Here is a 25,852-nt window from a genome sequence, read left to right on the forward strand (position 1 = left end):
ATGGGAGAAAATATTTGCAAACGATGCAAGTGACATGGGATTAATCTCCAAAATATACAAACAGCTCATGCAGCTCAATATCAAAAAAACAAACAACCCTATCAAAAAATGGGAAGATCTAAATAGACATGTCTCCAAAGAAGACATACAGATGGCCAAAAAGCACATGAAAATATGCTCAACATCACTAATTATTAGAGAAATGCAAATCAAAACTACAATGAGGTTTCACCTCACACTGGTCAGAATGGCCATCATCAAAAAATCTACAAACAGTAAATGCTGGAGATGGTGTGGAGAAAAGGGAACCCTCCTACACTGTTGGTGGGAATATAAATTGGTGGAGCCACTATGGCGAACAGTAGCCGAGACATGGAAGCAACCTAAATATTCATCAACAGAGGAATGGATAAAGAAGATGTACATCTGTACAATGGAATATTACTCAGCCATGAAAAGAAAAGAAATTGAGTTATTTGTAGTGAGGTGGGTAGACCTAGAGTCTGTCATACAGAGTGAAGTAAGTCAGAAAGAGAAAAACAAATATCATATGCTAACACATATATATGGAATCTAAGAAAAAAAAAAGGTCATGAAAAACCTAGGGGTAAGACGGGAATAAAGACACAGACCTACTGGAGAATGGACTTGAGGATATGGGGAGGGGGAAGGGTAAGCTGTGACAAAGTGAGAGAGTGGCATGGACATATATACACTACCAAATGTAAAATAGATAGCTAGTGGGAAGCAGCTGCATAGCACAGGGAGATCAGCTCAGTGCTTTGTGACCACCTAGAGGGGTGGGATAGGGAGGGTGGGAGGGAGGGAGGGAGGGAGACGCAAGAGGGAAGAGATATGGGAACATATGTATATGTATAACTGATTCACTTTGTTATAAAGCAGAAACTAACACACCATTGTAAAGCAATTATACTCCAATAAAGATGTTAAAAAAATAAAAATAAAAAAATAAACTTGGTTAGACTACGACTGTCAAAAAACAAAATAGAACAAAATAATGCCATTTGCAGCAACAGGGATGGACCTACAGATTGTCATACTGAGTAAAGTAAGTCAGACACAGAAAGACAAATACCATGTGATTTCATTCATATGTGGAATCTAATTTTAAAAAATGATATAAATGAACTTATTTACAAAACAGAAACAGATTCACACATTTTGAAAACAAACTTATGGTTACCAAAGAGGAAACCTGGAGGGGGAGGGATAAATTAGGAGCTTGTGATTAACATACATACACTACTATATATAAAATAGATAACCAACAAGGTCCTACTGTATAGCACAAGGAACTCTACTCAATATTCTGTAATAACCTATATGGGAACCGAATCTGAAAAAGAATGAATATATGTATCTGTATAACTGAATCACTTTGCTGTACAGCTGAACTAACACAACATTGTAAATCAACTATACTCCAATAAATTTTTTTAAATCTGAAAAAGTATGTGTGTATATATATATATATATATATGTATATATATGTCTCATTCACTTTGCTGTACACCTGAAACTAACACACTGTAAATCAACTAGACTCCAAAAAAAAATTTTTTTAAAGTTCTGAGGATGTACTCTATAGCACATTGACTACAGTTCACAACATTTTACTATATATATTTGAAAGCTGCTAAGAAAATTGATCTTAAATGTTCCCACCACAAAAAGGAATGATAATTATGTGAAGTGATGGAGGTGTTAATTAACCCTACTGTGGTAATCCTTGCACAATATATATAAGTATCAAATCATCATGATGTACACCTTAAATTTACATAATGTTATATTCCAGTTATATCTCAATAACACTGAGGAAAAAAACTAGGCAAAGAGGGATTTGAATAGACACTTCTCCAACGATGACATACAAATGACCAAAAAGCTCCTGAAAAGGTGCTCAATATCACTAATCATTAGAGAATGCAAATCAAAACGGCAATGAGATACTACCTCATACCCATTAGGATGGCTGTTGTCAAAAAAAAAAGGAAAATAACAAGCATTGGTAAGGATGTGGAGAAATTGGAACCCTGTGCATTGCTGGGGGCAATGTAACTGGTGCAGCCACAGTGGAAAACAATATGATGATTCCTCAAAAAGTTAAATGTAGAATTACCATATGATCTAGCAAATCCAATTCTAGGTATGTACCCAAAAGAATTGAAAGGAGGGACTCAAACAGGTATTTGTATACTAATTTCACAGCAGCATTATTCACAATAATGAGTACTGACACATACTTCAGCATGGATGAAACCTGACAACGTTATGCTCAGTGAAACAAGCCAGACACAAAAGGACAAATATTGTATGAGCCATTTCTATGAGGTACCTTGTATAGACAAATTCATATGGACAGAAAGGAGAATAGTGGTTGCCAGAGGCTGAAGGAAAAGGAGAATGGGGAATTATTGTTTTATACGCATAGAGTTTCAATCTGGGATGATAAAAAATTTCTGGAGATGTGAAGTGACGACAGCTGAACAACATTGTGAATGTACCTAATGTACTTAAAGACACTGCACTGTCCATTTACAAATAGTTAAAATGGTAAGTATGAATAGTTTACTGCAATTACAAAAAATTTTAAGGTATCAAGAAATGGGGGAAAAATACTATTACTAGCTCCAGTAAGAGCTGGATCAGCAGAGCCTTCTCAAAATTAAAGATTATCAAATATTATTTGTGACCTTGCATTTGCCAAGAGCAATTGACATTGCTTTCAATTGTATGAATTGAAAATGAAGTTATTAAAAGTATAAATTTTGATGACCTAATAGATGAATTTACAGAAAAGCAAGTCAGAAAAATGATCAATCACATCATATATTAATAAAGTATTACACATCGTATTATATAAAATTATGACACTAAAAATTGTTACTCAGTTATCACTATTACCCAATTATATTTTACAACAGTGATAACACAATAAAACATTTTTAAAGGAAAACTTTGTATTTTAGGTCCCTTAATGGCACTTTTCCCCTGCTTTTTGAAAAGGAGCTCTGCATTTTCATTTTGACTGGGTGCCCGAGATTATGTAGTAGCTGGTTCTGACCCTCAGCTCTTATCCTTACAGCCTGTTTATCTTTGACTGAGTCATTTAACCTTTGTATCTCAGTTTTCTCACCTCTCAAATGGGAATGGTATTTACCCTCCTTTGTAGAATTGATGTGAAATTTAAAAATATATATATACACACACACAGTGGTTTTAAAAATTGTAGGTACTTTAAAATATTGGTGGCATTGTTGCTGTTCATATGATATATTTTATAACTACTACCCTTCCTGGAGTCTGAGTCTTTAGACAAATATATTTCTTATCTAAAAGGAAGAAATTTAATTCATTATTTTCTCTGGGGCTTTCCAGACTTTTGAGAGAGAAGCTAAGTAACTCATTTGGTCCATAAAGCCATCGTTTTTTAGCTTAGTGATTTCATGGATGGAATTTATTTCTTCACATGACTAAAAAAGCAAAGTATAAACTGAAGATGATGCCAAAACACTAGACTTCGGTCAACACTTTTTTTTTTTTTAGGGATCTTCCCGGACTGGGGCACGAACCCACGTCCCCCGCACCGGCAGGCGGACCCCCAACCACTGCGCCACCAGGGAAGCCCCCGGTCAACACTTTTAAAGTCTAAAATTTCAAATAGTGTTTCTGATAAACTCTCTGACTTTTAAACAACTCAATGGAAGAACAATACTAAGAGCGCTGAGTTCCCCCAGCTCTATCTCAGGGCAATCTGTAGATACCAGACGCTGCTGAGTGTAAATAAAAATACTGCTGTAAATACAGAGGCAAAAATGCCCCAGCACTAGGATGGCTTTGATGAGGAGCTCTGCCAGATTAGAGGACTGAGTCTGAGAGCCAAGCATTGACCGACGCAGAAGCTGGGGTCCTAAATCTGAACCCTCCCATCACGCACACTTAGAGCAAACTCTGACAATACCCGGACCATTGGTACAGGTGACACTGTTGACCCGCCATCACGGGGGGCTTCCTGAGTCCTTTACACATCTTCCTGCATCTCCCTAGTTACCATACGTAAGTGACTGGCTTAGGGGTGCGGCTACGTCCTTTGTGTCAAGAGGCCTGTCCTAGGGGACCAAACTTGTAACTAATCCATAGGTTAACCAGCAGGTTGGGGGTAGAATTCCAATTGCTCCACAACTCATGCCTCTGAAAAGTTGGCTAACATCCCCCTGCTCCAGGGCTGGGGAATCCGCTCTGAAGTGTTCTCTCCCTCGCTGGCCATCCCTCAGATAGGCCCTCCTACTGCCTAACCTTTGCCCTTTCTAATTGCCCTGATCTCATCCCAACCTCCGTAGCTGTGTTTAAAGTCCACCTCTGGGGAACACACAGATTGAGTGCTCCAGATAATTCCTTTCCCAGTCTTGCTTGGCATCTGGCCGGTGGGCCGTGTACCCAGACTTCCTGGGACACTGGCTGGGGTTTGAGGACGGACCTCAGTACCTACCTGGCTACAGGATGACGCTGGCCACTAGCTTCTTGATTTTGTGGCTCAGCCTGGGGGGTGGCCTGGCTCAGAGTGACACCAGCCCTGACGCAGAGGAGTCCTATTCAGACTGGGGCCTTCGGCACATCCGGGGCAGCTTTGAATCTGTCAACAGCTACTTCGATTCCTTTCTGGAACTGCTGGGAGGGAAAAATGGAGTCTGTCAGTACAGATGCCGATATGGTGAGTGCACGGTCTCTCTTCCGGTGAGACTGTCACTGGTGGACCTGTGAAGAGCTTGAGCAGGGCCACAATCTGTCATGCACTTTTTCCTGTGATCCACCTCTTAGAGGGGTGCCAGATTCGGCAACTAAAAATATAGGACACCCAATGAAATTTGAATTTCAAATAAACAACCAAGACTTTGTTAAAATATGTGAGATATTTGGGACACAATTATAGTGACAAATTACTGGTTGTTTATCTGAAATACAAATTTCACTGAGCTTCCTGTGTTTTATCTGGCAAACCTATTCCAAGGAGTTTTGCGAGAATTGTTTCCCTGGGGACAATTTAATGGGTTTATTGTGAGGCAGGTAGGTACTTAGGAAAAGGTGGCAAGGGTGGGCAGAAAGAATAAGAGATGTCTTTGGGAGGTGTTCCTAGGGATGGAAACTCAGCTGAACATTCAGGGAAAATTCTGCCAGAAAACTCTGCGTTTCCTCAGTTACTCTGCTCCTAGCTTGGAAATGGATTCGCCTCTCCCCCTGAATGCAGTTCACACCTTCCTTCCAGATCTGTCAAATCTCTGATCAATTTGCCTAACCACCCCCACCCCCAAGAGAGCTGTCCCTGCCTCAGTCAGCAGTGACAGTCCTTTGGTGGGTAGGATGGGTGTCTGCCAGCTGCCTCTGTCCACCAGGGAGCCGGCCCCAAGCAGGCCTGGGGATGTGGAACTGAATGGGTAGGAGCACTACCTCACCTGAGTTGTAAAGAGGGTACATGGGAGCCTGCGTGCAGGTCTGGCTGCAAAAGAGCAGACCCTGTGGCCCGTTCTTCCTTCACCTTGCACTGGAATTCAGTGTAACGGGAGCAGAACGTGGAGCCCTGGACCTTGCAGCTGGGAGGCAAAGGGTAACTTCAAACACAAACGAAGGTATTTCTGAAAGCATACACAACCTCATACAGCATTTGTGTCACTGTTTAGGTTATCAGATGTTTCATCGTGGGATTAAGAGATGAAAATGGTGAGTTGAGCCTAGCAGGAAAACACTTGAGAAATATTTTCTCCAGACACTCAACAGATAAAACTCAGCTTGGAGAGAGACTCAGAAGAGGTACACACTTGCTGGACTCACCCAATCAGTCTCACAGTCCCTTTTTTAACCTTTGAGCGGGGGAAATCCCTTCCTTATAAACGGGGAGTGACTAAGAGACCATGGTTAATCCTCCAGAACCAAGTTTTACAGCACAGGAGCTTTCATCTCAGAGGGGAATGTTGAAAAAAGGAAGCTACAGCGTCTCTGTGAAGATTCCATAGGGTAAATCTGTGCTAGGACCCACCTGTACCGCTAGCAATGTCTTTGTCTAAGGTGTGTTAGACTAATGCAGAGATGCCTTGTCACAGGGACTGTTCTCACCTAGTTTGCATGGATGGGGCAGGAAAGGGTTAACTCACTTCAGATATTTGATCAACACTGGTGCTATTTTCCTTCCTGGAGGCAACACAAGACTTAGGTCTGTGGCTTAGCAAATAGATAACAGCAGGATTTTTTTTTTTTTTTTTAAGGGAAACGAGAACCAAACCCTCTTTTTCTCTAGCAAAACAGCATTAAAAGATTTTAGCAAATTTTGGTTGCAAGCCTGCACCTGGGTCAGTCGATGCAGCAGCCACGGGTGGGGGATGAGAATAGTCGACAGAGAGATTGCAGGAACACAAATAACTCCACTCACTCTACAAAACAGGACCTGTCCGACCAGGGGTCTGAAAAACACGTAGGAAATAGGGGGTTAAGCCTTGTTACCTCTGGAACGCAGCAGAGCCAAGAACCTGGAGGCTGTGCCCAAGCAGTACAGAACTTCTTCTCAAGTTGATTGTGGATCAAGCAGGCTTTTGAACAGATAACGTCTAATAACTAACTGAGTCTCTGTTTGCTTTGTGATACACTTCTTGTGCATAAGGCTTCTCTTTCTTTAAAAGAAACTTGCTGTGCTGCAAATCCCCTGAAGGGCTTGTTTAAACAGACTGCTGGCCCTCACCCCTCTTATACTGATTGGGTAGGTTTGGGGTGGGACCAGAAAATTTGCATTCTTAAGCGTTCACAGGTGATCCTGCTGCTGGTGGTCCTGGGACCACGCTTTGAGGAAAAAACTGCTTTAAAAACTGCAATTTTTTTTTTTTTTGTCAGAAGGAACAATTTAGCAACAGTTAGTCTACAAGAAAAAAAAATTGCCATTTGGTAGGTACTTACCACTGCTTAAAACAGTGGTTCCTACCTTGCTCTGCACTTAGAATCACCTGGGGGAGGCTTTAAAAAATGCCTGCTGCCCAAATCAATTAAATGGGAATCCCCATGGGTTGGACCTAGACATCGTTCTTTTTAACGTTTCCCAGGTGATTGCAAAGTGTGACCAAGGTAGAGAGCACTATTTAAGGGGTCATTCAGCCCACAGATTGTTCAGACAGACAAAGGTATATTTGTATCCTGCTAGCCTACGCTAGCATATCAATATTGCTTCCCACACTTCTTGTATCTACAATTCGTTTTCAGGTCAACACACAACATCTGAACTTGCCAAATGATCGGGCTGTAAATATAATGAGATTCACATGGATCAATAGCATACATGGTACAACTGGTTTAAGGGGTCTGCACTGATGTGAACACGATTCCCTCTCCCACCTCAGGGATTCTGATTCAGTAGGCCTGTGCTAGGAACTGCACACGTGGTCCTCGAACCAGACTTTGAGAAATACTAGTAATGGAAAAATCAGGGGTTTGTACTGGGGGTGGGGGTGGGGGTTGGGGAATCTCATTGCTGATGACCTTGGGCAAGTTATGTCTCTCAACCTTTGTTTCCTCATGTTTATAACTAATGTTAATAATACCTACCTTACAAGATTGTTGTAAGAATTAAAGATAATATATATAAAGAATTAGTGCCGTATGGAACATGGCAGATACCAAACAAATTTTATAAATGTTATGAGAAAATCTGGTGAACAGGTTAACTATGCATTCGGATTCTTCAGATTCCCTTTCAAAATAAAATTAAAAAACATGAAATCCCAGTGGCTGGACAACATCCTCTCAGCTTCTGGAAGAAATCATCAAATGATGATTTAGGTGTTCTGTGCCTTTATGAAGGTCTGTGACGCAGAGTTTCTGTGTCTTGTAAATCATGATTTAAGCTATCAACCACACCGTCACACTTTGATAAAAGGACCTCATGATGATTTTCTTCTTGGGTTTAGTTCTAGGAAGAAAGGTATCCTTAAATATCAGCATTCTTATTTTCAGGAGAATTTTTATCTGTTTGAAATCTTAGAGCAAAATTTTATGAACCTGTGAATTTATACATTTTTCTAGACAAACAATTCACAGCCTTCATCAGATTCTTAGAGGACCTGGGGCCCAAAAAAAGAAAACAGCTACTGACTTAGAGGGCAATGGTTGTTCTCGAGAAGGGTGAGGAAATGTCCAGGTTTGCCGGTGATGGAGGGAAGGGGTGCGCATTCCTGGAACGTGGGACTTTAAGTACTAAAACAAGGATGGTCCCAGGCAAACCAGGACAAGTCGCTCGCCTTACCTCATGCAGTAACTTAATCTGTTTTAGTGACTGAAATAGAGTTTATTGCTTCAGTTAAATTGTCACAGTTCTGTTTTGTTCCCTTGTTGTGTTCCTCATGCTGTATTTGAGGATTTCTGGCAGGAAGCAGGATGTGCCCTTCAAATATGGCCCTTGGACTCCTAGGCAGACCTCTAGTGGAGCACACAGAGCCACTTCTGCGGGAACCAGCTGGGTGGGGAGAAGGGCCACACCCTCCTAAGAGGTTTAACCCTTGGCCTGGGTGATAAAACTGCCAGACAGTTTTACTGTTGTTTTCAGTGACAAAACAGAGAAAAACGGTGGGGCCCAGGAGGTAGCGGACCTTCCTGCGGGTAGAACTTTCGGGTTTCATGCCTAACTCCCTCATTTGTCTTTTAAGTGTTTTGTGGCATTTCACTTTATGCAGAAGTTTTAAATTTTCCTAAGAACCAGTCTATCAGTCCTTTTCTTTATAGCTTCTGCATTTTTTGTCTTGCTTAAAAGACCATCCTCACATGAAGGTTATTAACAACATTCGGCTCTTTTTTTCCGTGAAAGCAGCTGTAGCTAATACGTAAGGAATGAGTGTTGCTGTGTTCTGAAAAAGAACTTTCTGGTGAGCATTAAAGTTTTAATTTCAAATAATTTTCATATGTCACACAATATTATCTTGTTTTGACTTTTCCCCCAATCATTTAAAAATATAAAAATCATTTTTATCTGGCAGGTTATACAAGAACAGGCAATGGGCTGGACTTGGGCCAGTGTTTGCCAAGCCCTCATCCAGAAGATCAGATGGTCAGCCTCCCACTCCTATAAATAGCCAAAACCAAAAAATAAAATTAGTTTGTGGACATTGTACATTATTGATGCTTAGACTCAAAACATCAAACTGAAAAGACTCAACACAACTCAAATCTGCTCCGACTGTAATATGAGGATATAGTACCTTATTTCTGTCTGGACTCAAACCATCACTTTTTTTCTTAGAACTTTTAATTCAAGCTTCAAACAGAATTTCTACAGCTTTCGTAAAATATTAAAAAAAAAAACCTGTCATCAATATCAGGCCAGGTGGGACGTATCTATAGTTGGTGTCCCACAATATCAGGCCAGGTGGGACGTATCTATAGTTGGTGTCCCATTAACTTTCAAACTGGAATATCAGAGTTTTATCTTCTGTGAGTTACCTACTGCAAAAATGGCAGAGGGTAACTCAGGAAACTGGACTGAGTCTGCTGCAAAAGCCCTTTATCAGCGAAATTATTAAAGAGCTAAATTTCACCATCAAATTTAGACATTTGTTTCTTCATTGAAATTTTTTCCCTGATTTCTATAAAGCTAGTATAGGTAGAACATTTGTAAAAGAACAATCTGAAGAAAAAATAAAATCACCATAGTCTCACCTCCAAGAGACAATACGCTTTAATTGTATGACATAGTGTGATTATTTTCATATGTGTAATTTGATTACTAATATTATTTAATACACTTTACCCATTCCCCTATTCCCAGTGCTACACACACACACACACACACACACGGCAGGTTAGTAGAGTATCAATGCTAAGTTATATTTCTCAAGACCTTTGAAAAGTAATGCAGGGATTACTGGTAGGTTGGTGGACTCTGTGTCAACAAGTACAGGACCTCTCCATTACAAATAACAAGAAAGACAGGGTGGAAATAAAATATTAAAACAAAAAACACACACTCAACCTAGAATGAAATAAAGGGAAAACTTCAAGTTCTAGAAATGAAGGGGAAACAAAAAGCCAAAGTGGTAGCAGGAGCTGATGCTGCCATGGCCCTTGGGGGTGTCAGTCTGGCACATATATAGACTCCAGGGGCTGAGGAATGGGCTTTATTGCTCATACAGAGAGAGGAAAAGTAAATTTCACCTCTAAGAATTGGGAAGTTGGAACTGAACAGTCTGCATAAAGCTTAGAGCCTGAGAAACTGTCTAGTCTGTTTAAAAGGGATTAGATTACTGGATTATCCAACATACCAAGAAGTAGCAAGAATGCTTTCTGTCCACCTGGGGCTGGAGCTTGGAGGAGGAATAAAGAACATCCACTAAGAAAAATCACTACCTGGGCTTCCCTAGTGGCTCAGTGGTTAAGAATCCACCTGCCAATGCAGGGGACATGGGTTCGAGCCCTGGTCCACGAAGATCCCACATGCTGTGGAGCAACTAAGCCTGTGCACCACGACTACTGAGCCTGCGCTCTAGAGCCCGTGAGCCACAACTACTGAAGCCCACGCACCTAGAGCTTGTGGTCCGCAACCAGAGAAGCCACCGCAATGAGAAGCCTGCGTACTGCAAGGAAGAGTAGCCCCTGCTTGCTGCAACTAGAAAAGGCCTACACACAGCAATGAAGACTCAATGCAGCCAAAACAAAAAAAATCACTACTTGAAGCATACAGTATGCATAGGTGAGGAATCTGAATCTATACAGCTGGCCTGGTGTGAGTATCCCAAGCTGAGAAATTAACATAAAGACATGTGTCTCACTTATCTTGGGACTCCTAGAGCCACAGCAAAAGCAGTTAGGGACTACTCTGTAGTATGTGACACAGGGCACAGGAATTCATTTAGAAAAACAAGCCCTCCCGAAAACAGTTACATACCATTCGAAAAGATAATCCACCATGCGGGAGAGTCAGTAGACGTCAAAAAATGAAACGGCATCCCAAGGAAGGGAGATAATAAAAAAAAACAACATTTGAAATTATTAAAGAAATAAAAGAAACAATAGAAAACACAATTAAAAAACAGAACTCAATGAAAATGAATACACAGATTTAAAGAACATTTACATAGAACTCCAAGAAATGAAAATTATAGTCATCAGAAGAAAAAAACTCAGTGGATGGGTTACATAGCAGATAACCTAGCAGTTAGTCAACCTAGAGATAATTAGTAAAATGGAAAATAAATTTGATGAAGCTAGTAAAAATTCAGTACAGAAAGAAAAAGATAGAAAATATGAAAGAGAGATTAAGATATATGAAGGACAGGATTAAAAAGAATCACCACTCAGTATAAGAGGCCCAGAAGGAGAAACTATAATGAAGAAAATAAAAAATTCAGACAAGGGCTGTGAATTCTCCAGAGGTGAAAGACACCCGAGTCTTCAGATTATTCCAAGTGGGGTAAGGATACACAGTCCACCTATAGATACATTGTAGTGAAACTGTGGGGATTGAGGAAACTGGAATTTTTGTGCATTTCTGGTGGGAATGCAAAATGGTACAGCTGCTGAAGAAAGCCTGCTGATAGTTCCTCAAAAAGTTAAACAGAATTACTATGTGACCCAGCAATTCCACTCCTCGGGTATGTACACCCAAAAGAACTGAAAACAGATATTCAAACAAATACTTGTACACAATTATTCATAGCAGCACTCTTCACAATAGCCGAAAGATGGAAATGACCACCACGTCCATCGATGGTGGATGAATAAACAAACTGTGGTACATCCAGAGAATGGAATATTATTCAGCCATAAAAATAATATGGATGAACTGTGAAAGATGGAGCGTGACTGCTAAAGATGGGTATGGGGATGATAAAAATGTTCTAAAATTAGATTGTGGTGATGGTCTCACAACTCTGTGAAAAGCTAAAACCCATTGAATTACACACATTAAACGGGTGAACGTATAATATATTAATTACATCTCAATAGAGCTGTCGTAGAAAAAAATGTAATGAAAAAGAGATGCAAATCATAATGGCAACTGCAATAGTTAAGTATTGTTGAGTAGCAGGTGACCCCCAAACTTAGCCGCAGAAAATAACAAACATTTATTGTATCACACAGTTTCTGAGGGTCAGGAATCTAGGGGCTCTGCTGGGTGTTTCTGGCTCTGAGTTTCTCATAAAGTTGTAGTCACACTGCCTGTTGATATTAGTCTCTGAAGATATGACTGAAGCTGGAGATCTCCTTCCAAACTCATGTGGCTGTTAGCAGGAAGCTTTAGTTTTTTACCAATGGACCTTTCCATGACAGAAGTTGTAGCCTTTTTTTTTTTGACATCTTTATTGGAGTATAATTGTGTTACAATGTTGTGTTAGTTTCTGCTGTATAACAAAGTGAATCAGCCATATGTATACATATATCCCCATATCCCCTCCCTCTTGCGTCTCCCTCCCACCCTCCCTATCCCACCCCTCTAGGTGGTCACAAAGCACCTAGCTGATCTCCCTGTGCTATGCAGCTGCTTCCCACTAGCTACCTATTTTACATTTGGTAGTGTATATATGTCAATGCTGCTCTCGCTTCGTCCCAGCTTACCCTTCCTAGAAGTTGTAGTCTTTTATAATGTAATCTTGGAAGCAACATGGCTCCACTTCTGCCATATTCTGTTGATCACACAGACCAACCCTAGGACAATACACAAGGTTATGAATACCAGGAAATGGGGATCACTGAGGGCCACCTTGAAACACCATCATATACACATGTTGTACCACAGCAACAAATACCCAAACAGACCATGGCAGAGACTGCTTATTGTCCCCCTTTTCTACATTCATAAGCCCTCCTCCCAACTTCCAGCAGGGCTCATGGCTGCCTCCATTGAAGAAAAACTTCATTTCCTAGCCCACCTTTGCAACCAGGTGTTGCCATTTGATTAAGGTCTGGCCAAAGGGAAGTAAGATGAAGTGATGTCTGTAACATTCTGGAGTGTGTTTATTAAAGAGAGGAGCTCTGACCTTTCCACCTCCTTCTTCCATCCTGCTGCTTGTAATATGGGTGTGTTGGCTGAAGCTCCATCTTGGACCATGAGAGTCAGGGCTAAATTCCAGGGCTGGTAGAGCTGAAGGCTAGAAGCAGCCTGGGTTCCAGAAAAGGTCAGATTTATCATTCCAGCCTTCTGAGCCTTAATTCTGGATCTTGATGAGATATCCTATCTTGTTTAAGCATCTGAATAATACAGTATGTAGGAGGTATAATAAATATATGGAGAAAATTATAACACTCTGTTGAAAGACATAAAGGAAGACCTAAGTAAATGGAAAGCTATATTAGGCCCATGTTTGGGAATCCAGAATATTATAAGAAAGTCAGTTGTCTCCAAATTAATCTATAAATTCAATGTATTTTAAATACAAATCCTCATTTCATCTCTTGTAGACATAATCTACATGTCTCATGTAGACTAATTTGACTCTCAAATTCATATGCAAGAGTAAATGTCCAAGAGTAATGAAGGCAGTTTTTAAGAATAATAAGGAGGGAGGGCTCTAAAGCATAGACTTCCTACCGAAAAATTAAAACAGAAAGATGGGGTGCAAAGGGGCTTCGACTGTACTTACACCATTTAATTAAACAGAAGAAATACAGCCTGTTTGGCAAGTTAACATTCATTGTGTTTGTGTAGTGGGTACATGGGTATTTGTTTCTCTGACTTCAGTTTTGAAATATTTCATAATACAAAATAATTGAAAATAAAATACCTGGCAGGAGAAGATTAAAGAAAAGAAAGAGAAAATGCTATGTGTCTCACTTGGAGGATTAATTCTTAGCTTATTTCCTCCGTCTTCTGTTATGTCTTGCATATCCTACACGAGGCAAAGGAACTGGGGAAAGAACATGGGCTTTGGAGACAAACAGGATATATCTGGATTTATATCCCAATTCCCCCCACTTTCTATATGACTCAGGCAAGTCACTAAACCTCTTAGCCCCATATTCCTTATCTGGATAATGGGATAAAAATACTAACTGCAGATGACTGTCCTGAGGTCATCTCAGGTCAAAGTTATCTTTATCTATAATGACTACGCTTGACACACTGACAAAGCTTCTCTGTATGCATTTGCAAGATTATAAAATTACCCAAAAGCCAAGTAGGAGAAACTAAGAAATCCAAAGCTTTTCGGATAGTTTCGCCTTAGTTCTGTGACACAAATGCCTAAAATGTTTCAGTGGGGTGTTTTCTTTGCCCTTTGGTCAACAATGCTTTGCTTGCATTTATGGAATCTTGCAAAATTTCCTTCACGTTATTCTAAAAAAGTTTGTGGTACTGTTTTAATTCTGATCCCTTACGTGTATGATCAGGTCTTTGTGCATAGTATGTGGTCTTACAGTGGATAGAAGAAGGAGAAACCTTGAGTTTTAGTTTGGTTTTGCCACAGACCTTATCTTCAAGGTTGTGCATGTAAGAAATATTAGAATTGTTAGTAAATAAGTGCTCATAAAATTCTTCAATATTCGGAGAAAAACGCTAACCTGGTTTGAAGGTTATTACTCTTTTATGATATCATCATAATCATCATCACCACCTAATTTAAGTCTGGTGAGGAGCAGTGACTTTTTCTTTTAATTTTTAAAAAAATTTTCTTTATTTTATTTTCTGCTGCATTGGGTCTTTGCTGCTGCCCGCGGGCTTTCTCTAGTTGCGGCGAGCGGGGGCTACTCTTCGTTGCGGTGCGCGTGCTTCTCACTGCGGTGGCTTCTCTTCTTGCGGAGCACAGGCTCTAGGCGTGTGGGCTTCAGTAGCTGTGGCACGCAGGCTCAGTAGTTGTGATTTGCGGGTTCTAGAGCCCAGGCTCAGTAGTTGTGGCACACGGGCTTAGCTGCTCTGCAGCACGTGGGATCTTCCCGGACCAGAGATTGAACCTGTGTCCCCTGCATTGGCTGGCGGATTCTTCACTGTGCCACCAGGGAAGTCCCAGGAGCAGTGACTTTTTTTTTTTTTAGTAGTCAACAAATATTTATTAGTTTTATTTACATATCATAAAATGTATCTGTTTTATGGTAAAATTCAAAAATTTTAGTACATTAATACAATTGCTCAATATCATCACAACCCAATTTTAAAACATTTCCATCAGGGCCAAAAACCAAAATCCTTCTCCCCATTTACAATCATTCCCCTTCTATAGATGATTAAAGCTATAAAATTCCTTTTAATCACTACTTTAACTGCATTACATAATTTTTGATACTTTGTATTTCTTTTCATTCAGTTTATTTCCTAATTCCCTTAAAATTTCTTTTTGACCTATGTTATTATTAGAAGGGTGGCTTTTAATTTCCAAATATTTGGTACTTTTTAATATTTCTATTATTGCTTTAACAATTTAACTTTGTTGTAGTTGAAGAATATAGCAGTGACTTTTAAAGGAAAAACTGAACATGCTTTTTAGATCATTTTTATTTGATGAATGTTCCCAAATGCTTAATTTCTAAACAGTTCTTCCCGCTTCTTTCCTCTCTTTCCCCTGCTAGGAAAGGCACCAATGCCCAGACCTGGATACAAGGCTCAGGAGCCCAACGGATGCAGTTCCTATTTCCTGGGTCTCAAGGTACCAGAAAGTGTATGTACACCACCATTGTTTTCTTAGTTGATTGGTTTTAACTAAAACCAATCCAAGAGTTACCACTGATGGAACTCAACACTTAAGGAATATGATTGAGAAATATGATTAGTATTTTAAATTGGATACAGAGAAAGGGAGATCATTTTCAAAGAAAGTTTCTGATTTCCTTTTCTTAGAGGCAGCTATCCCCCAGAAAAGCCGTTGTGTAGTGAACTCTGAAAGCACCAATGCAAATATCAGCTGAGCCTTAGTGAACCAAACATAACTTAATTTGAAATACATCTGACAAGTTTGACTTATTTAAATTGGTGAGACTTTCCAGTGATGTACTGGAGCAAACTGGTACTGACCAGTACCAGTGAGGGCTGATTGCTGTATCCTCAGCACTTTTGCAAGCGGCTAACTTGGTGACGGTACCATCAAATCAACTATGTTTGGAGTATTAACATTATGGGAACCTGCAAACACACCTCCATCCACCCACATGCCCATACACACAACCAGCCACTGGCTAAACATTTATCATTTTGCCTCTGACTGTTTCTCAAACTGTCGACTTCCTCTAAAAACAAGGAATAATTAATTTCTTTTAAGACCCCTTGGAAGCCCTTTTACCTTTTTCACTTTAGAAAAGAGGTTTCATGTAAAATGTAGGTAGAAGGATTTCATATCTAAAATCAGCTATGCCTTTAGTTGGTGTCTTAATCAGGCTAAACTTCACTTTTCTGCTGGTTCAAAAGATTTTTGTAGTAATTTTCTAAGCAGCATAATGTTTATTCTTCTAACTAAAATGCTGCTCACCCATGTGGCATTTTTGTGCAAATTGAAAAAAAGTTCCCTTTCCTCAAGATGGTTTTCTTCCATTTGTCAGAAACTAAGCTTAGGGCTTCCCTGGTGGCGCAGTGGTTGAGAGTCCGCCTGCCGATGCAGGGGGCACAGGTTCGTGGCCCGGTCTGGGAAGATCCCACATGCCGCGGAGCGGCTGGGCCCGTGAGCCATGGCCGCTGAGCCTGCGCGTCCGGAGCCTGTGCTCCGCAACGGGAGAGGCCACAACAGTGAGAGGCCCGCGTACCGCAAAAAAAACCCCAAAACCAAAAAAAACCAACTAAGCTTAATATACTGATTTTGTAAGAAAAGGAAATGCCTGCCACTGGCTGGATATTTTTCTTAATAAATATATAAATCTATGATGTCTTGTGGGAAGGTGCCCCCTTAGATACGACACTCTTGTTCACTGCACAACCTTCACAGCTGTACGCCTAACCTGGTCCACAATCATCAATACGTGAATGGACACAGAAGATAATCCTTCCAAATATACATTAGAGAAACAATGTATTTTTGGCTAATATCTTTTACTTGATATCAATTTAGTAGCTAAGAAGGTGGTATGCACTCTATTTTGGGAGTAATGTCATTTTGTTTACTGGTACAAATATTATTTAGAACTAGTTCAAGAATTTCCAATTGAGTTGAATTGAATGATAGCCACTATACTCATCTAATTCTGTTACCTCTGTTGTGATGTATTCTTAGGTTTAGGGGTGAGGTGCAAGAAAAGTAGCTTGCTTCAGGTGTCAGATGATGGGAATTTACCCAAAATTGCTGAGTCCAGGCCTTTGCCTAGTCTAATGAGTTAGATTATCTCTTAATGTAATAATGCTTTGTTTTGGTTTTTGCTTAAAAGGGCCTTTTAAACTACCAAAGTCCATATTCTGCTCTAGGTGGTCTTGTAGTAAAAGTTCAAACAAGAGAACACTTAAGGAGACCCAAGAGGAAAGGATCTATGATAGCTGGTTAATCAATCCCCACCCATACCTCGAAACCAGATTTTCACAGCTTCCATCCAAGTCCAAGTCTATATTATGAGAAGAACTGCAAAAGATCCATGTCAATGGAAGCAACCTAACTGTCCATCGACAGATGACTGGATAAAGATGTGGCACATATATACAATAGAATATTACTCAGCCATAAAAAGAAATGAAACTGAGTTATCTGTAGTGAGGTGGATGGACCTAGAGTCTGTCATACAGAGTGAAGTAAGTTAGAAAGAGAAAAACAATACTGTATGCTAACACATATATAAGGAATCTAAAAAAAAAAAAAGAACCTAGGGGCAGGATGGGAGTAAAGATGCAGACCTACTAGAGAATGGACTTGAGGACACGGGGAGAGGGAAGGGTAAGCTGGGACAAAGTGGGAGAGTGGCATGGACATATATACACTACCAAATGTAAAACCGATAGCTAGTGGGAAGCAGCCGCATAGCACAGGGAGATCAGCTCTGTGCTTTGTGACCACCTAGAGGGGTGGGATGGGGAGGGAGGGAGGGAGACACAAGAGGGAAGAGATACGGGGATATATGTATATGTATAGCTGATTCACTTTGTTATAAAGCAGAAACTAACACACCATTGTAAAGCAATTATGCTTCAATAAAGATGTTTAAAAAAAAAAAATCCATGTCTAAACTCACCCTGTTCTCATCTGTTTTATAAACCACAGAATGATTACTCCTCTTTAATCACTTATTGCATCATGTCCCTTCCTTCCTCAAGAGTCTTTATCAAATCTAACTTGCTATTTTGGATGTCAAGGCCATCTGTCAACTTGCCTTTCTCCTTAATTAAAAAAATAAAAAAATATATAAATAAATATATATATATATATAATAAAAATATATAATACATCACCCTGCTAAGACCCTTGAAAGACCAAACAAACTAATTGACTTGCTCATATATGATATGCTCATTATTTCCTTTCTTTACCTGCTGTATCTTAAGTCTACCATCATCTCTAATAATCCTTTCAAAAAAATTCCTGTTTGGTAACTCTACATGTGGCAGTCTATGAACTTAGTTTATGACACATTTGTAATTGTTTAGGATGCTTTATAAATGTGTGTGTGTGTGTGTGTGTGTGTGTGTGTGTGTTACTTTGTTGTTTGATCATAGTCCCCTTGTGGTCAGGAACTATGTTCTATCCCCAGTCTGCTCCTCGACACATACAAACACATATACACATACTTAAAACAGTGCTGCATGGGATGGATCCCTGATAAATGCTGGTGACCTCTTTATGAACTGAGGCTTAATTTTTCATACTTCTGAGACTTGGAATCTTTTGTTTAAACAAAATCTCATATAGCATAGGTTTTAGTTGAATTTGCCAGTCTTGAAGCTATGCTCTCTTGCCTAACTTTCTGATTTCTATTTTTAGCACTATAGTGGCCTGTGAATTTGAAAATTACTAAACCCCAAAAGAAAAAGAAGAAAAGTGGGCCATTCAAAGTTATTAAACTAATAACTAGATCATGATCAAAACTTAGCATCCTGTGACTGTCAACCTGATGTATTCTTTCCAGTCATTGGTGCTTCTGAATAGATCTGAATCTGTAACAGGAATTTGAGAACAAGGTAGGCAAGGTTGCCTAAGGTCCTTGGTCTAAACGTGGCATTTTCTTCCCTCACTTTTCCTCAGATGGACTTGGGCATTCCAGCAATGACCAAGTGCTGCAACCAGCTGGACGTCTGTTATGACACTTGCGGTGCCAACAAGTATCGCTGTGATGCAAAATTCCGATGGTGTCTCCACTCTATCTGCTCTGACCTTAAGCGGAGTCTGGGCTTTGTCTCCAACATAGAAGGTAGGAATCTTAAGTGCATCTACCCGTGAGCAGGGAGTTTTGTTCCTGTTTTCACACAGAAATGTAGTCAGAACCCTTTTACTCAAAGAGACCATCAGAGCTCACTGATCTTTCTTTATCCTGTGACCAATGCAAGCAAGGGGGAAGGAAGATTCTGGGCAATCCTTCACTAAAGTTCTTGCTGTCCTGCCCAGGAGCTGCTGGCACCACTCCTGATGGACAGGGCCATACCAAAGCCTTCCCAGAGAAATAAAATCTATCCTCTAAGGACAGAGCAAGAGTTGCCCAACTGGTTTTCGTGATCCATTCCAGTGTTAAATAATTTTCCATATCAGGAATTATTCCGTATAGGACTACATGCTTGGGTTTAAGCCTTTTTTTTTTTTTCTTATTTTGTTCTCGTCAGGGAAAGAATTTTAATTTAAAAATCTATCTTTTTTGTGTAAAGGTCTCTATATCTTTGAGGATAATTATTTTCAAACAACTGCTTACCTACCTAATTTCTAGCACTGATTCTGTAATTTCTTTTTCCTAATTTACCTTAGGAAAAGTTGTAATCCTTCAGTTTCTGAAGCCCGAACATTACATCCAGGTATTAGCATTGTATATTTTTAGATGGTGAAGTTTGAAATACAGGCTTATGAAGAGCTGGCCCCATGCCATCGAGAAAGTCAGCTGCAGGAAGAATCTCGGATCTTGTTATAGATCAATGTCTAGAGTGCCGTCCTGAAGTGAATGTGTGAGGGCTTGAAAATATGAATAATTAATTAGGCGCTGTAAAAGGGAGTATCATTCTATCTGTACCTACAAAAGGTGGAAAAGTGCCTGCTGCTAATCTAGGGTCAGGTCAAGTTACTCCCTCCAAGCAACATCCTATTGATTCTTTCTCCTAAATATCTCTTTGATAGATCACTTGCCTGGTTACTACAGATTAACCCAATCTCTGGGTCCCATCCAATCTATTGACCCCATAGAGACCAGGTATATTTTCATACCAGACAAATCTGATCATCTCCACCCTCCATGTAAGTCCTTCAATAGGTTCCTCTTCCTTAGGATTAAATCCAAGTCCTTAGCATGACATTCATAGCCCTTTCTGATTCAGTCCTAGCCTACCTCTCCAGCATCATCTTGCTTATTTCTGATTTCTTTCCTGACTTCTGCTATTCCAAACTATGTGGGTTGATGGCACAAATCTTTCTGCCTCTTCAGTTCCCTCTGCTTGAAATACTCTGATCATTCATTTTGTTGTTGTTGTTCAGTTTTATTGAGATATAACTCACATACTATAAAATTCAACCATTTAAAGGCTTTTTAAAATATGTTCACAGAGTTATGTAATCAGCCCCACAATTAATTTTAGAACATTTTCATCACTTCAAAAAGAAACTCTAGAGCCATTAGCAGTCCAACTACATCGTTCCCCTGGCTAGCTCTAGGCAACCATTAGTCTGTTTTCTACCTCTATAAATTTGCCTATTCTGGACAATTCATATAAATGGTATCATAAAATATGTGGTCTTCTGTGACTGGATTCTTTCACTTGGCAAGGTTTATCCATATTGTAGCATGTATCAGTATTTCATTCCTTTTTATTGCTGAATAGCATTCCATTGTATGGATATAATATGTTTTCTCTATCCATTCATCAATTGATGGACATTTGGGTTGTTTCCACTTTTGGGCTATTATGAATAATTCTGGTATGAACATTTATGTACAAGTTTTTGTGGTGACATGTTTTCATTTCTCTTGGATATATATCTAGGAGGGGAATTTCTGGGTTATATGGTAATTTTATAACAAACTGATTTCCAAAACAGCTATACCATTTCACATTCCCACCAGCAATGTATTATGGTTCCAATTTCTCCACATCCTTGCCAACACTTGTTATTATCTATCTTATTACAGACCCTAGTAGGTGTGAAGTTATATCTCATTGTGGTTTTGATTTGCATTTCCCTGATGGCTAATGATGTTGAGCATCTTTTTATGTGCTTATTGGCCATTAAATAACTGCTTTGGAGAGATGTCTATTCATTTGCCCCCTTTTAAATTGGGTTATTTGTCTTTCTATTATTGAGTCATAAGACTTCTTGTATATATTCTGGATGCAAATCTTTTATCAGATATATGACTTGCAAATGTTTTCTCTCATCTTATGAGTTGATTTTTCACTTTCTTGATGATATAATTTGCAGCCCAAAAGTTTTACATTTTGATTAAGTCCATTTTATCCTTTTAAAAAATTTTTCTTGTACTTTTGGTGTCATATGTAAAAAGGCTTAGCCTAACTCAAGGTCACAAAGATTTACTCCTAAGTTTTCTTCTAAGAGTTTTGTTGTAGCTCATATATTTAGACCTATGATACATTTTAGTTAATTTTTGTGTAAGAAAGGGGTCCAACTTCATTCTTTTGCATGTGGACATACACCATTTGTTGAAAAAGACTATTCTTTCCTACCATTTGTCCTGCACCATTTGTTGAAAGAGACTATTTTTTCCACAATAAATTATCTTTGCACTCTTGCCAAAAATCAATTTGCCATAATTGCAGTGTTTATTTCTAGACTTTCAATTCTATTCCATTGATCTATGCCAGTACCACACTGTTCCTATTATTGTAATTTTGTAGTAAAGTTTGAAATCAGGAAGTGTCCTCCAACTTTGCTCTTTTTCAAGATTTCTTCAGATATTCTGGATCTTTTGCATTTCCATATGAATTTTAGGTTCAGCTTGTCAATTTCTTCAAGAAATGGCAGGTGGAATTTTGATAGGACTCTTGTTGACTCTGTAAATCCATTTGAGGAGTATTGCCATCTTTTTTTAAAAGATTTATTTATTATTCATTTTATTTATTTTTGGCTGCTTTGGGTCTTAGTTGCAGGGGATCTTTGCTGAGGCATGCGGGATCTTTCATTGTGGCACGTGGGCTCTTTGTTCTGGTGCACAGGCTTCTCTCTAGTTGTGGCGTGTGGGTTTTCTCATCTCTAGTTGCGGCGCGCAGGCTCCAGGGCGCATGGACTCTGTAGTTGTGGAGCACGGGTTCCAGAGCACGTGGGCTCTGTAGTTTGCAGCATGCAGGCTCTCTAGTTGAGGTGTGCGAGCTCAGTAGTTGTGGTGTGTGGGCTTAGGTGCCTTGCAGCAATGTGGGATCTTAGTTCCCTGACCAGGGATCGAACCCGCGTCCCCTGCATTGTAAGGTGGATGATTCTTTTGCACTGGACCACCAGGAAAGTCCTGAGGAGTATTGCCATCTTAACAAAATTATGTTTTCTGATCGATGAACATGAATGTCTTTCCACTTATTTGGGTCTTCTTTAATTTCTTTCAACAATGTTTTATAGTTTTCACAGCACAGGTCTTATACTCCTTTGTTTAATTTGTTCCTAAGTATTTTTTCCTTTTTGATGCTTTTTTTTTTTTGGCTGTGTTGTGTCTTTGTTGCTGCATGCAGGCTTTCTCTAGTTGCATCAAGTGGGGGCTACTCTTCATTGCGGTGTGCATGCTTCTCATTACAGTGGCTTCTCTTGTTGCAGAGCATGGGCTCTAGGCATGTGAGCTCCAATAGTTGCAGCATGCAGCCTCAGTAATTGTGGCACAAGGGCTTAGTTGCTCCACAGCATGTGGGATCTTCCTGGACGAGGGATCGAACCTGTGTCCCCTGCACTGGCAGGCAGATTCTTTTTTTTTTTTTTTTTTTTGGTGGTACAGGGGCCTCTCACTGTTGTGGCCTCTCCCGTTGCGGAGCACAGGCTCCGGACGTGCAGGCTCAGCGGCCATGGCTCACGGGCCTAGCCGCTCCGCGGCATGTGGGATCTTCCCAGACCGGGACACGAACCCATGTCCCCTGCATCGGCAGGCAGACTCTCAACCACTGCACCACCAGGGAAGCCCTGGCAGGCGGATTCTTAACCACTGTGCCACCAGGGGAATCCCTTGATGCTATTATAAAGGGAATTGTTTTCTTAATTGTACTTTCAGATTATTTGCTGATAATGTATACAACTACAATTGATTTTTGTATACTGATCTTTTATCTTGCAACCTTACTGAACTCATTTATTACCTCCAAGAAATTTTTAGTAGATTCCTTAGGCTTTTCTGTACACAAGATAATGTCATCTGCATATTGTCTTCCTTTTCAATTTAGATGCCTTTTCTTTCTCTTGCCAATTGCCCTGGCTAGAACTTCTAGTAGAGTATTGAATAGAAGTGGTGAGAACAATGTGGAGATTAAACAACATGCTACTGAACAACCAATATGCCAAAGAAGAAATCAGAAGAGAATATAACACACCAAGACTTATGAGAAGCAGTAAAAGCAGTCCTAAGAGGGAAGTTTATAGCAATAAATGTCAACATCAAAAAAAAGAAGGATCTCACATCAACAACCTAACTTTAAACCTCAAAGAACTAGAAAAAGAAAAGCAAATGAAGCCTAAAGTTTGTAGAAGGAAGGAAATAAGAAAGATCAGAGTGGAAATAAATGAAATAGAGACTAAAAGGACAATAGAAAAGATCAGTTAAACTGAGAGCTGTTTTATGAAATAGATAACATAGACAAAACTTTAGCTAGGTTGGCCAAGAAAAAAAAAAGAGGATGCAAATAAATAAAATCAGAGGTGAAAGAGGAAACACTAAAACTAATATCACAGAAATACAAAGAACCATAGAAGACTACCATGAAAAATTATACACCAAGTTAGACAGCCTAGAAGAAATAGATAAATTCCTAGAAACATACAACCTACCAAGAATGAATCATGAGGAAATAGAAAATCTGATCAGAACTGTTACTAGTAAGGAGATTGAATCAGTAATCAAAAATCTCCCAACAAACAAAAATTTAGGACCAGGTGGCTTCACTTTTTTTTTGGCTTCTCTTTTAAAGTGGCTTCAACATTCAAAGAATTAGTCAGCCATTTAAATGGCTTCAACAGTTAAAGAAGAATTAATACCAATCCTTCTTTCAAAAAGCAGACGAGGAGGGAACACTTCCAAAGGCATTTTAAGAGGCCAGCACTACCCTATTCCAAAACCAGATAAAGATATTACAAGAAAATAAAATTACAGGCCCATATCCCTGATGAATACAGATGCAAAAATCCTCCACGAAATATTAGCAACCTGGTTATTCACCCCACACTTGAATAGGGAAAGCTATAGGAAACATAGTAGTGTTATTTGAGGGAGTATTCTGAAAAAAAAAAAGGTAAATTTTCCATGGAGTGAGCACAGTGATGTGGGGCATTCTGATTGCTAATCATGCTTTCTACCTGGAGGCCCATAAAAGGAGGGCATCCCAAAGTGTGTTCTGCTTTACTAGATTGGATAGAAGCTCCTCTGAAAAAGCTTCTCTTAAATCTATTTTTTCATTTTAATTCTGTATTTGGATCACTGCCTCTACTCTCCTCTGGGTATCATGTTATCCTTGGAAATACGCTGCCTCTTCAAAATTACTTAGACTTAACCTTTATATTTCTCTTAATCTTTTTCAAGTAGGCTGTGATTCTCTGGCTGATACTGTGTTCAACACTGTATGGACCTTGGGCTGCCGGCCCTTTATGAACAGTCAGCGGGCAGCCTGCATCTGTGCAGAAGAGGAGAAAGAAGACTTATGAGGAAGAGGTGATTTCTTTCCCATTTTGAGTGACACCACAGCCGTCTGTCTGGGAGATGGTAGTACGGCAGATGCGTCTCATTCTTTTCTCCAAAAGTTTGGATACCGCAAAGCAGGAGAAAGGAAACACTATTCTACAGCTGAAAAGTGAGTCATCGTTTGAGGAGAACTGGAAAAAAGACATGGAGTGATTTGAAGACTATGCTTCACTTTAACACTGGTCTCCCCAGCCAAGACATATTTGCCTGGAAATTCAGTTCTTAAAGACTAAAATACCAGAATTTCTGGAATTAATAATTATATTCATAAGTGAAATTTTGGAGAGTCCAACCATTTGGGAGGCAATGACTTTCCTCTGGTCCATGTTTCAGTTGCCAGTAAGCATCTCACATTTAATAAAGTGTACTTTTTAGAAAATTTGAAAAGAGATGAATGAATTCCATTATCACCAATATGCTTCCATTTCACTTAGAAGAGAACAGAACCCAACCTGGTAAATTCCATCAATGATAACAGTTATTCCCACTGGTGCTGAAGAGATAAGAACAAGGCAAGGTCAGAGGCTTACCTGATTGAAGCCAATGGAGGTAGAGGTCAGATGGCATTAGGCCTCTAAGGTTCCATTTTTTTCCTTCATTGAACTATTCCTGTTGAAATTCCCAATTACTAAGCAGTATTAGTGTCCTGTTAAGATGAGAAGCACTTGGTAAAAACTGCCACTGAAGACAGCTAGGAAAATCCCTGAAAACTGAGGGGAGTGAGAGACTGAGGGCCATTCCCGAAACTATGGTTCTCAGCCCTGATTGCAGATTAGAGTCACCTGAGGAGCATTAAAAAAAACAAAGAATCTCTGGGAGGGGGGTGGGGGGTGGTACCTATGTATTGGTATTTTAAAAACACCCCCAGTGATCCTGATGCACTGTGAGGCCTGAGGGC

General features: G+C 39.7%; 1 protein-coding gene across 2 annotated transcripts; it reads left to right on the top strand.

Annotated features, from left to right (window-relative positions):
* Positions 1–4,524: 4,524 nt before the first annotated feature.
* PLA2G12B (phospholipase A2 group XIIB) lies at positions 4,525–24,917 on the top strand. 2 transcript variants are annotated; one of them, XM_030862833.2, is made up of 4 exons: positions 4,525–4,735; positions 15,547–15,635; positions 19,125–19,290; positions 24,796–24,917. In XM_030862833.2, exons 1-4 carry the CDS (start codon positions 4,525–4,527, stop codon positions 24,915–24,917), a joined length of 588 nt encoding a protein of 195 aa, XP_030718693.1. The 2 variants fall into 2 exon arrangements, with proteins under 2 accessions (XP_030718693.1, XP_030718694.1); XM_030862834.2 differs by having other exon boundaries at positions 24,799–24,917.
* Positions 24,918–25,852: the final 935 nt, after the last annotated feature.

Source organism: Globicephala melas, chromosome 16, assembly GCF_963455315.2.
Source record: "Globicephala melas chromosome 16, mGloMel1.2, whole genome shotgun sequence".
NCBI lineage: Eukaryota > Metazoa > Chordata > Mammalia > Artiodactyla > Delphinidae > Globicephala > Globicephala melas.